This window comes from Mandrillus leucophaeus, unplaced genomic scaffold, assembly GCF_000951045.1.
Source record: "Mandrillus leucophaeus isolate KB7577 unplaced genomic scaffold, Mleu.le_1.0 Scaffold108, whole genome shotgun sequence".
Lineage (NCBI taxonomy): Eukaryota > Metazoa > Chordata > Mammalia > Primates > Cercopithecidae > Mandrillus > Mandrillus leucophaeus.
In genome coordinates this window covers 3,408,245-3,426,361 of record NW_012098987.1, presented here as the reverse complement: position 1 = coordinate 3,426,361, position 18,117 = coordinate 3,408,245, and the positions used below count along the sequence as shown (strand labels likewise).

General features: G+C 36.0%; 1 protein-coding gene across 1 annotated transcript in view; it reads right to left on the bottom strand.

Moving 5' to 3' along the window:
- Positions 1-1,579: 1,579 nt before the first annotated feature.
- Positions 1,580-18,117, bottom strand: part of UNC13C (unc-13 homolog C (C. elegans)) — a 690,296-nt gene continuing 673,758 nt past the window's right edge. The window contains exons 30-32 of the mRNA XM_011986478.1: positions 7,406-7,498; positions 5,944-6,103; positions 1,580-3,354 (exon numbers count right to left, since the gene is read on the bottom strand). Coding sequence (XP_011841868.1) covers positions 3,069-3,354; positions 5,944-6,103; positions 7,406-7,498 — 539 coding nt within the window. The 3' untranslated portion in view covers positions 1,580-3,068. The remainder of the gene's footprint in view (positions 3,355-5,943; positions 6,104-7,405; positions 7,499-18,117) is intronic.

Here is an 18,117-nt window from a genome sequence, read left to right as displayed (position 1 = left end):
TTTAAATACTTTGTGTTTGCTAAATTTGATTTACGTGTGTATCTTTAAAGACCTGTAATGTGAGGTTTATCCATAGACGAGTAACAGAGCTTTGCCTTTGTGTGTTTTATCTAGAATAAGATGAATAAATTGCTACCCACATTAGTGCAGCACTCAATTGACAGAGATCACTGGGAACCTTAGGGTGACTACTAATTTGGATAAGTAAATATAACAGGCTTTGTTCTGAAGACAACAGGAATACTTGTGCTTTGAGAGGAAAACAGAGTCTACAGAATTTATAATCATTTCAAAATTAGTACCTGTACTTTATGATAGTAATAAATAGACTTAATTCACCCTGCCACTATTAGCCTTTGATATATATTGTATACATTTGTAAAGGACAGAATAATTGGATGCCATTAAACATGTCAGGGAAAAAATACCTTGCTCAATTTAAAGTGATCAATGCAAATCCTAACTGCCTTTTACTCAAATGTATCATGCATTATGACATTAATGTGCTCCAAAAGAGCTTAAGTCAGTGTTCTGTAAAATATTTATTACATAAATCTAGAATGAATTTTTCAAGTAATTGATGGAAACTTTTACAATGTAAGATTTTAACCATGTTGCGTGTTGAATTTTGTTCATGGGGCTAAACAGTATTTAGTAATATATAGGTAGATACGTTAGTTCTTCCTTATTTTCCTCGTCATTACAATATATACTGGTTTTCATGAACGCAATACCTGTGGAATGAATTTTAACATTGGAACTGTTTAACTTTTGTTTTAGAGTCAGGGGTTCATGCCCAGGTTTATTATATAGGTAAATTGTATGTCATGGGGGTTTTGGCATAAAGATTATTTCGTCACCCACGTAGTAAGCTTAGTACGTGACAGATACTTTTTCTTATCTTTTCCCTCCTCCTACCCTCAAGTAGGCCACAGTGTCTGTTGTGGCCCCCTTAGTGTCCTTGTGTCCTCATCATTTAGTTTCCACTTGTAAGTGATTAGTATTTGGTTTTCTATTCCTGTGTTAGTTTGCTTCGGATAATGGCCTCCAGTTCCATCCATGTCACTGTGAAGGACATGATCTTATTCTTTTTATGGCTGCATAGTATTCCACAGTGTATAGGTACCACATTTTCTTTTTCTGATGTACTGTTGATGGCATTTAGGTTGGTTTCATGTGTTTGCTATTGTGAATAGTGCTGCAGTGGACATATATGTGCATATGTGTTTATGGTAGAATGCTTGCTATTCCTTTGGCCATGTACTCGATATTGGGATTGCTTACTCAAATGGTAATTCTGTTTCTTGTTCTTTGAGGAATCACCACACTGCTTTCTATAATAGTTGAACTAATTTACACTCCCACCAGCAGTGTATAAACATTTTTCTTCACAACCTTGCCAGCATCTGTTGTCTGACTTTTTAATAATAGCCATTCTGACATCTAAACTTTTAATGAGATGTTAGAACCAGATAAGAAGAAGACTATTATATATGGTCAAAAGAGCCTGGAGGTTTTATTCCTAACTAATGAGATGATGTTGCATAAATGAAATAAAAAGGCAGAAGATATAATACAGTGCTGCATGTGCTCAATATACATCCATTTATTAAAGCATATGCCAGAGGATCGCATCACACTATGCATTTAGAGAAGTCATTAACAAAGCAATGGCCTAACAGTTTAACATGAATTCCAACATCACTGGTCTGTGATTTCGCACTCACTCAGTAGCAGAATGGTTCTGACAGTCATGATACTAAGCACTTCTGTACTTAACATATTAGATCAGCCTGTTCACAAAGTACAGTCATTATAACAGGCTCTTGCTGTAAGTAGTCCACTAACAGTTATGACCATAAGTTATAATTACAAAGTACTGTTTTACAGCCGTATATGTTGGCATAGACTCTAAAAAGTCAAATCATAAAAATACAGAAATTGCAAATATTCATAAACTTTTATATTCAAAAACCAACTTAGCTATATTTAGGTACCAAGCTGTATTATATTATTCTCCTACTGCATTTGGGGCGTATAAATACAAATTACAAAATTGTAAGCAATTTCTTCTGACTTAATTTTACTATTTTTTCACTAAATGGATGAAAGCATGACTTTTGGCATCAGTACAATATATAGGAATATTGCATTCAATACTAATCATTGAATATTTTTAAAAAGAAAGCATTGAACTGATTATAGAGTCATAACTGTCAGACGGAAGATATTAACCAGATAGTTACTTACAGGTATTTTTCAATGAACCTTCCATCCCATTTCTAAACCAACCCAATGACTTTTTAAAGAATGAAATATGGTAAAGCTAAGACATAACAGTATATGACAAATGCATTAACTTACCATTTTTACAAATGTGATGTGACCTTGGCAGTTTTAAAGAACAAAGTTTTTTGTCAATATATATCAAACATTGTTAACAAACTCTAGCATTGCTTTGTGTAAGTCTGCTTTAACAGCATTTCTTCACAGTGATATTTCAGAAAGGTTGGAAACCGGTCAGCAGAAAATATTTCCCACCTTTTCTATTTTAATTTGTATGCAAAAATCACAATATATCTGCAACTATAAAATTACAAATGCTTTCTAGAAGTGACTGCATTTCTAGTTATGGTAGAAAAGGGTATTTGTAAGACATCTATAATGAGGTAAGTAAATAAAATGGAAATTGAGTAATAAATGTTTTCTGATCTATGGGCAATATAAACTAATTTAACAAAGACAACTGATGGGCGAACCCAAAAGACTAGTTTTTAAAATTATGTTTCGTGAATGTGAAATAGGTAAAGAAACAAAATAAACATGTTAAAAGGTGTTCTTGATATTTCACTTTACATCATAATTTTGGCACTTCATTGGAACACTTATTTCCCAAAGACCAGAATTGATATAAAAGTTCAGCAGGTTTTTTTTTTACATACCTTGTAGACATTGTACATGAGTACTGGCAAACATTGAAATGTAGTGAAATAAACATTCCCACGTATATGCACATGCATGCAGTAGTCAAACAATTATAGTTATGAATTTAGCTTGCAGTGTTTGTTTCAAGCACTCTCTTCAGGAGATCTTGTTTCAGATTTAAGTCTTACAAATTCTTTAGCCACATCATCACTGGTCCTCTGAGAGAGTATTCTAAGGATAGTCAAACCAGTTTCATCCATAAAGATATTTTTCAGAAGAGGATACCATGCCCCATAGCTTCCCTTTTCTGCTATGTTCTGTAGCTGAATGACTGTCATTCCGATAATTCGATCTTCTCTGGCAAAGCAGTAATCCTTAACTGAGAGATGAAGTTCATAAGCCCCTGGTCGATTTTCCTTTCCCAGAATGCTGTGTGGATTAAAAATACAAATTTTGAGCAAAAATTTTACTTCCACTAAGCATCAATACAGTTCTCAAATACTGCTGAAAATTGTATACAATTGGATCTGATTATTATGTTGGCAAATAGAATATCAGTGTATTGTAACCCTTTAAATTTGACTTAGAAGGCTAATTTTAAAATTACTTTTTCCCTAGACAAAAAATGGGAATTAATCAGTAGAGGCAGGGTCTCCTGATTGCAGGTACAGTGGAGTTGGACAGGAGTCATGGGGGCTAGGCCAGGGTAATGGGTACCTCTTGGTAGAATTTCTATGCCATGTCAATATCAGTTACTACTATCACTTTACCTCCAAATCCTGAATAAGCTATTTCATCTAGGAGTCTTTTCTCAGGGGAATACACTGCACAGCCCATCAAGCACTAGTCACAATATGCTAAATTGGATACAAATCTCCAGAGTAAATCAATTCCAGCAGAGCCTGGTGATTCAATGCCAATTCTTTCCTAGGGTAACAGTTAGACCTGTCAAGTGTGTGGCCTCTCCTCACAGCCACCTAAGACAGGTTGTCAGTCAACATAATAAAGAAGGCCCAGTGGTGATATAGTAGACAGTCTTCCTCCACTCCTTATTTGTGTTCATTCTTTTTCATATTCTTGACTTTCTAATGACTGTACATCTAGCCCTCAGCAGTACCAGCTTCCAACTCCGTTCCTTTTACAGGTGACTTTTTTCTGATGAAACATTTTGCAGAGTCAAACTGTCATTTCCAGGAAACACTGGTAACTAAACTTTGTGCTTTAGGGAGTATCTGAAATAATGTGAAAGAAAATGGAAGCCTAGGGGTAAGAGTAGAAGAGCAAAATATAATGGGAACCAGATCTCTTGAATTCAAAATGCTGCCTTTACTAACAAGAAACTTTAGTTGGGTCCAGGTTTTTGTGTAAGGTGGAGAAGTAGATAGTGAAATGTTGTAAGCTAGTGTATTAGCAGGAAATATGATCTATTAAGACCCTTTTGATAGAGTAGGATACTTCAGTTTTATTAAGTGGTAAGAGGATGAAATATTCAGGGCAGAGTGCTGAAACGACTACAGGAAATCACCAACAAAAAAACCTGTAAGGGACTGTTTTGGCGTGTAAATCCTTAGGGCTTTGTCCTAGGCCTTGTAACTTCTCTATGTATCCATTCCTAGGTTAGAGCATTTCTTGAATTAAATGACATCCCTTGAGAGTCTGACAGCCATCTCTAAATTAATAGATTTAAAACATTTTTATCATCTTCCATCTTCGTAAATGACTATCTTCCCAACTACTTATGGCAAAAATTAGGGGTCATCCTTAATTTTATTCAGTGCCAGGTGTCTCCCACTTGCCCCCTGTGGCTCCACCCTACTTTTTGCTGTTTGCAATAGGAAAACTAGGGGTTCTCCTTGCTTCCAGTAGATTTTGGCCAAAAGGGAACCCCATGAAGAGGTTGGCAGTGAGGAGAGTGAAGTCAGAGTCTATTTCCCTGGCTCTTTGCCTGTGAGGCTGCCTCCAGTAGGCTGTTGCCCTCCATGGAATGTCACTGCCGCTTTCAAGGCAGCTGAGTATACATCAGGTTTTCACTTTCCTAATTTTAGTAATGACTCTTTCTCTACTCTTTTCAGGCATAAGCATGGTAATGGTCTGTTTACTATTAGCCCCAGGTCCCATTATTACTTACTTAAATTTCCCTACACTTTAAGTTGAGCGTTCTTGGGAATTTCTCTTTCATGTTCTACCTCTAGCCTATGGCAAGAATCTGCTTTCCACACATGATAGAGAATCTTCCCCATCTATTTCCCTACTACAATCTAGTCAGTCACTAATAGCTATTGCCTGGACTACTGCAATAACCTTCTAACTGATCTTTACATATTTGGTCTTACCACCATATAATTATTTCTGTACACAACAAAGATGTAAATCATATTATTCATCTCTTCATTTGAAAACCCTTCAGTGGACCACCTATTGAATTTAGAATTGCATAGCCCTGCGTGACACGGAATCTGTACCTTGACCTCTTCTCCAAAGTAACTGGATCTCACTCCTTTATCTATGACGTGCTGCTTGTTAAATATCCTTGACTTGTTCTTGCCTTAGAGTCCTTGTACTGGCTATTTCACTTGGTCTGAAATGTTCTGCTCTTCCATGTCTGGTTGACTTTTTATTTGTACAGGTTTCAGTTTAAAAGTCACATGCTCAGGCTTCCCTGACCTCCCAGGCAAAGCAGCTAGTCATAGCACTTACTGGAAACTTCTGCATATAGTATTTAATGCCGTATGACAAATATTTTGTGATTGTGTCATACATTCCTCATCTGTAGAAAGTAACTTACATGAGTGTACTGCAAAAGATTTATTCAGAGACCTACTATGATATATACACCTAATGACTATAACATTGGGTGATACATGGTAGGCACTGAACAGATATTGAATGAATTGAAAGGAACTAAAAACAGAGCCTTCTTCATTTTCCTTAGCCCTTCCCACTCCGAATCCCTCAGTAAGGTCAGCTGTACAATAACTATTGCCTAGAGGAATAAGTAAGGTGGGTTTTATGACTTACAACTGAAATGTTTCATTGTATTTTGGTGACCACGTGTTGCTTTTTGTTTTTGTGCCTTGTTTTCTCTTCTTGTCTCCAAGGTTCGGTCCCAGTATACAAACTTCCACAAAGGGGCGGAACATGGCTGTGGTCTGCCAGTTTAGGTCATTAATGGCAATCACTAAAAAAGGAAAGGAAGTATCACATTTTAGCAAACAAATGTGTGGAAATTTAGAGTGCATTTTAAAAAATGATTTCTGAAGTCACAAGTTAATAATACTGCCCTAACCCCAATGACAAGACACTGGACTCCAATAAAACACAATTTTCTTTCTGGAATGCACACTTGATGGAGCTTTTCAGCTTCAAGTGTTAGCTGCAATTAAAATGACATCTGTTACTAATGAAAAGTTACCGCTCTCCTCCTCTTGTAAAAACATGGTGGTGTTCATATTGAAAATTAAGATATGCTCATCAGGACATAGATAAAATCTATAAATTTACCAGTCAATGACAATATTTTGGATTGTATGCTTTCAATATTTAGTTACTTTATATACAAAATGATATTATAATGTGTTGCAATCTTAAAAAAATAAAACTATTTATAAGTCTATCGTGGCTAATTTTCTAATTCATTATATATTTTTTCAATTGCTACTAATATTTTGCTCTGTGGCTATTTCCTCCTATATTAAGCCAGTCACTTGTTAGATATTATAACTGTTTTTAAATTTCAGTCATCATAAAAAAATTACTAAATGAACATTCTCATGTGTAAATCCCTTTGCTCATCCTCAAGCAAAGTCTTCTAATTAAAATCACTACTGCAAAAGATTCATTAAACTTTCACATGTTGGCAACACATTTTTCAAAAATAAGGAAATTGACAGTATATAGTACTGTACATAATCTTTTGTGAAATATTTTACTTTCATGATGTAAGGATACAATGTGTAATATAATTCTGAAATATATTGGGCAATCCTGGTTTTGCTCGAAGTGACTAATATAAAAATAGAACGGTGCATTGTGAACAAAATGTTACTCCTTTAATTTCATCTTTGAAATTACCCCTGCATTCAGGCTGCTTTTACAATATAAAACCAACAAATCGAGCCACTCATTATAAAAAACTCTAAGCCAGTTGTTGGAAATCATAGAAAAAGAAGTAGGTTTTGTGAATAGTTAAGAACATACTGACTTAATATTTAAAGTACAAGTTTTCAGTGAATATCATGGCACCAACCACAAAATAAATATCTGATAAAGTTAGTTTGGATGTTTAATCAGTGTATTTATGTGTTTTGAATAATGCATGCTAAATATTAGTGCCACTGATATTTGTCTATTTTAAATCAAAAGCTTGGGTTTCATTAGGAAATTTTGAGCATGCCCTAAAATAATTATGCATATTTTTTAAAACTTAAAAATGCAAGAGAAGATGCATTGCTGTTTTGATGTATCTAGACCTGAAGCATACCTTTTACAGTGACTTTATGATCGCTCGTTCCAGGGGTGGCTGTGATGTCCACATGAACAGATATCTGACCCACGGCATCTTTGGAGGAAAGACCTGAAAATAAGCAGAGGTTTACTGGCCTGAACTTTCAGACTAGTTAATAATGGACAATTTCATTCTATGCATGAGACATAAAATTACTGGAAATGAATTGTTCATTCATAGCATAATATTCACTTAGGTTTGATAGGTAAGTTTGAGGCTTAGATGTAATAATTACCCCACTGAACTAAAATTTCATTTGGTCTGCAGAAATCCTAAGACATTCTGTTACTGCTTTGATGGATCAAAGAACTTCAGTTGATTTCCTAGCCGCTTAATGAAGTTATATTCATTGCTTGCACACAAGGATGCACCATTGCTTTTTATTACTTTAAGAACTTCTACAATGTGCCATACCAGAGCACTAGGAACAGAAAGGTAGCTTTGTTAGGGTACCTACCTTCAGGAAACTCATAGTTGGCTAGGGCAGACCCACATGTAAATAAGTTGTTGTAATATATTTGCAGGGCCTACCAATAACATTTTAAAAAGTCAACTGTATCCTGGGAAAGATTAGTCAGGGGTTAAACTTACTGTATTGGAAAGGGCCTGTGATTTGGGTTCAGATAAACGTGAGTTCAAATCACAGTAAGCCACGACTGCTTCTATGATCCTATTTCTTAAGTGAGGCTAATACCAACCTCTTACTATGTTCACATTAACATATCACTTATGAACATACAACTTTTTCCCCAAACTGAAGCACATGCTCTATTTGTTACCAGGCCTTTATGTTTTAATGTAAAAATTTATCATGGAGGTCATTCCAGTTCAGTGGTAAATGTTCAATGACTACATGCTTGGAAAACGAAACATTAATGTTTGACATTTAATCCATTACATGAATATATAATGTAACCATATTTCAATTGTTTTTAATTCCTTATTATAAACTATAATTATTATGCTACAAGTTTATCTATAGTATAGTTTCTAAAAGCATAGTATTTTTGTCAAAGTTATGTGGAATTTTAATTTCTACCCATAGAAATTGTAACTTTTGCAATCTCATTTGCAATATATTAGATTAATACAGATCTTATTTCATAAAAATGAAGGCTACTGCTGAAAGCCCAGAGCCAAAGATTCGGAAAGACTTGCAGTTTCTATCTTGAGAGAATCATCAGGATTTGGGCCAGAACCTTTCAAGGGAACCTGCTGAGATGAGCCAGTTCACCACAAGGGCCTCTCTCTTTGGCACAGCCATTTTGATGATAAAAGGACTGGAAGATAGAAAGTGGTCGCTTTGGACATGAGAATTTTAGAACAACCCTTCACACTAACCAAATAGACAATGACCCCTCACCACTAAAGGTCACCACTGAAGTACAAATGGAGTCATCTTTTTTCTTTCCTTCCTCCCCCATGCCAGGGAGACTACCACCAGGAGAAAGAGGTCATACCTTTATCTTTTACTCTTTGTACTACTGAAGTCACGATTATAGCCTGCTTTTGGGAGACAGGTTTCTTTTTTTTTTGGAGACAGGGTCTTGCTCAAGCTGGAGTGCAGTGGTGCAATCATAGCACACTCCAGGCTCGATTTGTAGGGCTCAGGTGATTCTGCCACCTCAGGTTCCCAAGTACCTGGGACTAGAAGTGTGCACCAGCACGCCTGGGCCTCCCCAAGTGCTGGAATTATGGGCGTGAGCTGCCGTGCCCAGCCGAGAATAGAGCTTTGAGCCAAAGCTTCAATGTGAGCAGAACGAAACCTTAAGAAATCAGTGATTTTTTAGCAGCACGAGTAACTAATATAGTATGAACCTGGATTTTGAGATCTGAAAATGCTGCACCTGGCCATAACATTCTAAGTAGGGCAGGATGAGTTTCGGTTTGGTGTCCTTAGTTATGAAGGAAGACTTAGCTGTTTTAAGACAAGTAACATCTGAAGAAATGTGCCTAAAACCCTTAAGAGAAGGGACACTGAACGTATACAATGTAAGTTTTTCCTTTCTCAAATTGCTTATCTGCGGTCTTCCATTTATACACCTTACCTGTGTGTGTGTTTTCTAATAAGATATTGAGGGTTGCATTGATGTCAGGGGCAGAGGATTTAAAAATCTTGCTTATGTACTCAGCAGTGCCTGAATACTTTTCTGAAACCTCCTGGGTGGAAACATTTACTAGTTTCTCAAAGTACATATTTCCTTTTCTAAGACAAAATTTACTCTTCAATGAGATCAAATATAATCTTGAAAACTGGCTGTGTAAGGTAGTACAACCCTGAAGTGCAATGCAGAACATAAATTTTCTGAAAATTGTGGGTTAGAAACAATGGGCTAGAAAGTATTGATTATCATTGCTCTTATTGCTTAATAGTCATGCTATTTAGAATTTTCACTTTGGAACTACATGATTCTGCTTTCATGGCCCTATGTTTATACCGCTATCTAGTACTCATGCTATAGCTAGTATTATAGTTAATTATGCAGATTTTTCTCCTTAGTTGTATTCCATAACAGAATGCCTTTATTATTAATAATCCATACTTCTCATTCATACAACGCTTTGATGTGCATTACATGGACAATTAAATATTTGTTGATTAGTCTGACAGTAGTTGCTTCCACAGTTTAAACAACATTAGTATCCCTCTGACCAGTTCAAATTTCAGTTACCATGGTGTATTAAATGTGTGTAATTGCATAAAGGACAAATTCACAAGCTAATTATGTAGTCCACTTAATCACTATGTGGATAGCAGACACCTATCATTAGTGACCAGTCTCTTCTTTCGAAGTAGGTGATTGTCGTCTGTGTGTGAACAGGTACACAGTGACCAAAGTGTGGCCACTTTGTTTCCCAGTTGTAAACTTATGCAATTATTTTACAAACCTGGATAATCAAAAGATGGAGTTGGCCCAGAAAGATGAAAGGTCAGCAAAGAAAGGAAAAGCGATAATGCTAGAGTGAAACATGCATACAATGCAAATGAGTTAATCTAAGCAATTACTGACCCTTGGAATGTTGACACTACTGCCGTTGGAAAGATTCTAGATAAGCATCCAAGCAGATTACTGAAGTTGGGCTTATTGACATAAGTGAGGAGAAAGATACAGACATCCGAGCAAAATTTACATGGAGAAAAGCTCACATTTAGGGAACTCTCAGATAGGTGATGACATAAAAAGCTGAAAGGATTACAATGCTGGTGGATTGTCATAGTCCTAAGTTTGGATCCATTTCCAACACATAGAAAAGCTGTTCACCCCTTACTATACCACGAGAAGAAAAAGGCAAACACTGTTCAAACTACTGTTAAAAAGACTTTTACAATGAAACACTTTAATTCTCAATGTACTAAACAAATATTTTTCCTGTATTTTAAATTTCCCTGTACATTTATAATTGACGTAAGAGGTTTTTTGTTTTTTGACAAAATCTTTTTAAAAGTCAGTAGAATTTTAAGTTTTTCCATGTGTTATCAGGATTACTTTGCAGTTTATGTCCCATTATTTTCATATTCCTGTATTACTGTGAAAAGACATATACATGTACTTCCATTGATTCATTTAATCCTTCTGATACTGAAACTCTAAAAGCTGCTTAATTCAGTCACATGTGTGTTAACATTGTGCAATCTATTTTACCTCACATTTGGAAGATTTGCTTTACTACATCCTTGAATATGATCTGTACAGTGAAATTTGTCAATTGTCTATCCCAGGGTAAAAATGAAATTGAACCAAAGCATTTTGAACACAGGATATCTCAATCGACTAGTTCTTTGCCCAAAAAAGCAGCCTATATTTCCATTTCCTATGGATTTGAATATGGAAATAATCTAACATCATACCCTTTATTCAACAAAGTTTTAGTGAGGAATTCAGAAAATTTTAATGAGAGGCTATGCCTATTATATAGTCTTGCTTATTCTAAATCCATAGGGATTAGACCACATCTGAAGTCACCATCTGTGTGTCTACAACGTGCCCTTTGTCACTAACATTAGGTCATGAATACTTCAAGAATGAATAGTGCCTTTTTGAGTACACACTGACACAGGGAAGGAAGCTCAAATAACTCATTGTCTGCTTTATTTGAACTTCTCTTCAGAACAGCAGCTTTTGAGGATTAAAAATTCCTGCTTACTGTTGTTATACCACGGGATTAATAAGCACCTTAATGGAATCTCTCACTTACCATAATTTTAGTATGCATCAACAGTCTCACACATTTAATAATGACTACTCATAGAATGCTTTTAATTGGTAATGACCTATGAAACATGATATAGAAAACACATCACAGCTTCTCAAATGACCCTATAGGTTAACCAATTGCTTAAGTTTCTGACAAAGAAATTTGAATCTGGCCCCACAAAACAAGGAGGTAGATTATTTATGAAGGTCAACCACTCTGGCAGTATCACAATTAAATATTAGGCTCATCTGCCCCATAGCTCCTCCATCGTCAGGTCCAGGACTCTGGATTGGAATGACTTCCCTCCACATTCAGTTCTCTAAGTCATTAGGCATCATCCAAGATGGTAGATGATGAATAAATGGACAATGACTTAAGCTCTTTTTCCTCTCTCATCCCTTACAGTGCTGTCTTCCCTACTCTTTGCTCATTATTTCCATGTTATTTAATAAATATTTGGAGGAATTCATGGCAGTGATAACAATAATGGCTACAATTTTTTATTACCTATGAATGCCAGGCATTGTGCTAAGTGCTTTAGGTGTAAGATCCTGAAAGGTATTGTATACGTTTCACAGATGCTAATACTGAGATTCAGATGTTAGTTACCTGTTAAAGTCAATAAACAGCAAAGCTGAGATTTGACTTCAGATCTCTGACTTATAAGGTATTGTATATACTGTGCTTTGATGCTCATTGAACAGCTTCCCCCTATATCCCTCCCTCCTGCCCCTCCACTTTTTTTTTTCTTTTTAACATCAAAGAGGAAAAAGCAAACTTTGGCCTGGTTTAGTTTTAATGGCATTTAAAACATTGCTACACTAAAAGACAGGACATGGAACAAAAGATTTAAAAAATCACTAATATAGCACCTACGTATCTTAAGATTTTCTATCATTTATTTTGCATTTTCACTTATATACTAAACTTTACAGTCACATGTCACTTAATGACGGCTATAAATTCTGAAAAACGTGTTAGGTGATTTCTTCATTGTGCGAACATCATTGAGTGTGCCTATACAAATCTAGGTGGTATAGCCTATGAGACTTCTAAATGGTAGGGTACGGCTTATTGTTCCTAGGCTACAAACCTTTACAGTATGTTCCTGTACTGAATAGTGTAGGCAGTTGTAACACCTGTATTTGTGTATCTAAACATAGCTAGACATAGAGAAGGTACAGTATAAAACATAAAAACAAGACACCTAAATTGAGCTCTTACCATGAATGGGGCTTGTGGCATTGGAAGTTGCCCTGGGTGAGTCAATGCATGAGTGATGAGTGAATATCAAGACCTAAGACATTATTGGACACCCTGCAGCCTCTCTAGACACTTAGGCTACATTATAAAAGATCTTCTTCAATAATAAACTAACCTTTCTGTAACCTTTTACTTTGTAAACTAATTTTTTAACCTTTTGACTCTTGTAGTAACACTTAGCTTAAAACACAAACACATAGCTCAAGCTGTATAAAAACATCATCATCTTTCTTTAAAATAGAAAAAATATTACAGAATAAGGTTATAAAGATTTTTTTTTACTTAAAAGTTTTTTGTCGTTGTTGTTAAACTGTTTGCCCAGGCCTACACGGGGTCAGAATCCTCAACATCATTTTTCAGATCTTTAACTTGAGTCTTTTCTAACTGTACATAATTATATTGCTATACTCTTTATGACTGGAAGTACAGCAGGCTTATTTACACCATCATTACCACAAACATGTGTTGTGCTATTATAATCTTATGGGACCACTGTTGAAATGCAGTGCATCGTTGACTGTAACACTGGTAGATATCACAAACTCCACAGCAATTATGTAAAGACACACTTAAATTAACTTTGTTTCCTAGGATTTTCTGGACTTTAAACTTACTGCTGATTCAAACAGCTTATATTTGCTACTTTATGTTAAGTGAGTCGCCATGGCTACAGTTGGTTGAAGTGTGTTGCTGAGAAACTGATGAGAGGTTACTAAGAAATCCTTGAGGTAAGTCACCATGTTGGTTAATTATCATTTAGAATTGCTTTGGGACATTTAGATGCCCTAACTTTAAATATTTTAGGATTAAAACATATTAAGATTGAAGAGTTTTAGGGCTAGAGGGAGGCTTGGAAATCATTTGGTCAAGTCTTTTTGTTTCAGACATAAAGAAGTTGAGGCTTAGTATTTTGAACGCTTTCCAACAAAGGGGGCAATATTAATGGTAGGTCTTATTTTTCAGTTCTGGATTCTTTCCACTGACAAACTAGCTTGCCTTTTGGAATCCACAGAATAGGATAGATTGTCAAACAAGAGAAGAACTTGGGAAGTAGGTGGCATGTGGATTTGGCCAATCACTGTTACTTGTTCCCACCTGGAAAGTCACAGCATTTGGGGGAAAATAAACAAAACAACTCTCAACCCCAACTAATGCCTGATAACTGTTTCAGATACATAGTCATTATATCTATGTAACTTGACCTGTCAGCATCTCTCAAATCTACTCATGCACAACAATTACTAGCAAACATGACTATCGAGCAGAGAGAGGTAGAGATATAAAAAGGGTCTGTCCATATGGCAGTGTGTATTCCCACCAGGCATTATAGGCAGGATGAGACTAGGGAACAATGCATTTTGAAAGAAGAGAGCTTCAGGATGTCTTCTTCTTGGTAATCATTAAAGTAAATAAATGTAGTAATGGAAGCCGAGTTAGTTCAGATGAATGAAGGCAGTCAAGGGACTATGCATCCCCACAGCCCTGGCTTCAGACACTGCATCTATCGGTAACCAAAGGAAGTTAAGAAGACAGATCCTCTTTTTGATAGCACAACAGGGTGACTATAGTCAATAACAACTTAACTGTACATTTTAAAATAAAGAGTATAATCGGATTGTTTGTCAGTAAAAGGATAAATGCTTGAGGAGATGGATTTCACATTACATGCCTGTATCAAAACATCTCATGTACCCACAAAAAATTTAAAAATTGGCTAAGGTTAATCCAGTTCACATACACATTGAAAAATCTATGTCTAAATAGATCTTCTCATTTGAGAATGAGTGAATATATAAAACCCCATAAAGGGCATCTGAAACAAACATTCTATAGAACAAGAAAAAGATACTATCTTCAGAACTCAGAGGAGAAAGCTTCTCTCCAAAAACAGCATTCCTAAATAAATCATTATTTTAAAACAACAGTCATTAAAAGTACAACAAAATTTCTTGAGGTAAAAGTTTTAAATTTTTAGAAGAATTCCATTTCAGAAAAATTAGAAAAGTATAAAATACACCAGCATATATCTGGATGCAATGTTTATGGATAAAGGGCAAAATGTCTTGTATATAATATCCAAGACGAAAAGGAAGAGGATTCTGGCAACCCTGTATTTTTCCTAAAATTCAGGAAAAAATGACACAATACTTAGTTATGAGGGAGACGGTATGTGAGCATAGAATTTTAATCCAGCCAGTTTTACCTCATGTGTAAATAAAACGAAAAGTCAAGCCCAGAAAAATTAATATATAATTCAGCCAATAGAGCCTAAGACCAGAGCTGTTGAGTTGTAGTGAGTGTGGGTACTGATCTATACCTGACTACTACACAAAAGTCTTCTTTCTTGTAATATAATAGCTACAGAGGGAAGTTACTATATTTTCAGGGGAATTATGGATTCAAAGAGATTCAAATTATTTGAATAGATGCTTATAGAGTCTAAAATTTGCTTTGTGCCAGCTCAAGGTCTTGGATGTTTGGGGATGTGGGTATTAGTGATGGCGCAAGTTCTATGCAATATGGTGTTAAAACAGAATAAGACACTAGTAATAATGAGAGAACAATATTAATCCTAGCAAGAAAGCTTTTCAATTATAGCCAAAGTCTAAAAAAATAGGTCCACCACTGACCTGAGGTATTGACACTATGTAAAGTTTTATAAAAGGAAAGAGAAGAACATGAACATTATGGTATCTGATTGAGTTAAAAAGGAGAGCAGTATGACAGTCAACAACCTCTCTCCACCAAGTCCCTCTGGGGAACAACTTGTGCTATTAAAGTAGCTGGGACACCAGGATATTGGGCTGGAGTTCTTACCCTGTTTTATTTTTCTTCAAGCACTTCTGATGTTGCAATGTATAATTGTTTCTCCTACCAAAATATAAGCTCCATAAGGGAAAGATCTTTGCCCTGATCACAAATACTTAATTACTACCTAAAACAGTTCCTACTACATACTAGATAAATATTTGCCAAATACAGTTACACAATTAGAAAACTTAAGAATATTATTTAAAAGATAAATTGTAAATTAAACATAAACCGAGGTTATAAGCCTGGCATTTTATCATGATTTATATCTCTATTTTGATTTTTAGCTTTTTAAAAAGAAGATATTATAGAAATAGTTAAGGCCCCAGGAGTTCTCCTCCCTGGACTCTTTCTCCATTATCATGAATTCAGAAACTATTACACTTGAAAAAAATATAATGTTTTTATACTTGGTTTATGGACCCATAAATATTTATTCATTATTCATTAATAGGTTTTAGAAATATTAACAGTATTATGAGTATCATTGTACAGTTTTATTTCACTAGATATTGATTCTGAGATTTATCCATGTTAAATAGACAGCATTGTAATTGACTTATTTTAAACTACTATATAGTATACCATTCATGAATATTTCATAATTCGTGCATTCTCCTATTAATATTTAGTAAATATAGCAACACAATTTTAGATATTTTTTAATATGTCACCTGTTGGGATTTTGATCATTGTATTTATAAATTTGGAAATTGATATTTCTCTACAATTATTCAGCTACTCATTTATGTCTTGCTCTGAATATCAAAATCTTTTAGAGGTTTTATACATGTTTTGCTACATTTGTAGATATGTTGTTTTATTATTTTAAATAGGATATTTTAGTTTAATTGGCTATTATGTAAGAAAGCTATTGATTTTGTAGTGAGTAAATCTTCTAATTGTTTTTATATAGATCTATTTATGCTTTCTATGTAGGTAATTATGTTGTCTGCTTCCAAAATTTTTAAAAAGTCTCTTGTTCTAGAGATCTGCATCAAGATGGCCAAATAGGAACAGCTCCAGCTCCCAGCGTGAGTGACACAGAAGACAGGTGATTTCTGCATTTCCAGCTGAGGTACTAGGTTCATCTCACTGGGGCATGTCTGACAGTGGGTGCAGCCCAACGAGCAAGAGCCAAAGCAAGGTGAGGCACAACACCTGGAAAATCGGGTCACTCCCACCCTAATAATGCACTTTTTCAAGGGTCTTAGCAAGCAGCACACCAGTAGATTATATCCCACGCCTGGCTCAGATGGTCCCATGCCCACGGAGCCTCCCTCATTGCTAGCACAGCAGTCTGAGATCTAAATGCAAGACAGCAGCAAGACTGAGGGAAGGGCACCCGCCATTGCTGAGGCTTAAGTAGGTACACAAAGCAGCCAGGAAAGCTCGAACTGGGTGGAGCCCACCACAGCTGAAGGCAGCCTGCCTGCCTCTGTATATTCCACCTCTGGGACAGGGCATAGCAAAACAAAAGGCAGCAGAAACCTCTGCAGATTTAAATGTCCCTGTCTGACAGCTTTGAAGAGAGTAGTGTTTTTCCCAGCATGGAGTTTGAGATATGAAAACAGACTGTCTACTCAAGTGGATCCCTGACCCCCGAGTAGCCTAACTGGGAGACATCCCCCACTAGGGGCAGACTGATACCTCACACAGCTGGGTACCCCTCTGACACGAAGTTTCCAGAGGAACGATCAGATGGCAACATTTGCTGTTTAGCAATATTCACTCTTCTGCAGCCTCTGCTGCTGATACCCAGCAAACAGGGTCTGGAGTGAACCTCAAGTAAACTCCAACAGACCTGCAGCTGAGGGTCCTGACTGTTAGAAGGAAAACTAACAAACAGAAAGGACACCCACACCAAAACCCCATCTGTATGTCACCATCATCAAAGACCAAAGGTAGATAAACCACAAAGATGGGGAAAAAGCAGTGCAGAAAAGCTGAAAATTCAAAAAATCAGAGCGCATCTCCCCCTCCAAAGAAACACAGCTCATCACCAGCAATGGAACAAAGCTGGATGGAGAATGACTTTGACGAGTTGAGAGAAGAAGGCTTCAGTTGATCCAACTTGTCTGAGCTAAAGGAGGAAATACGAACCCAGCGCAAAGAAACTAAAAACCTTGACCAAAGATTTGATGAATGGCTAAGTAGAATAACCAAAGCAGAGAAGTCCTTAAATGACCTGATAGAGTTGAAAACCATGGCATGAGAGTTACGTGACAAATGCACAAGCTTCAGTAACTGTAGATCAAATGAACGAAATGAAGTGAAGTTTAGAGAAAAAGGAGTAAAAAGAAATGAACAAAGCATCCAAGAAATATGGGACTATGTGAAAAGATCAAATCTACATCTGATTGGTGTACCTGAAAGTGACGGGGAGAATGGCACCAAGTTGGAAAACAGTCTGCAGG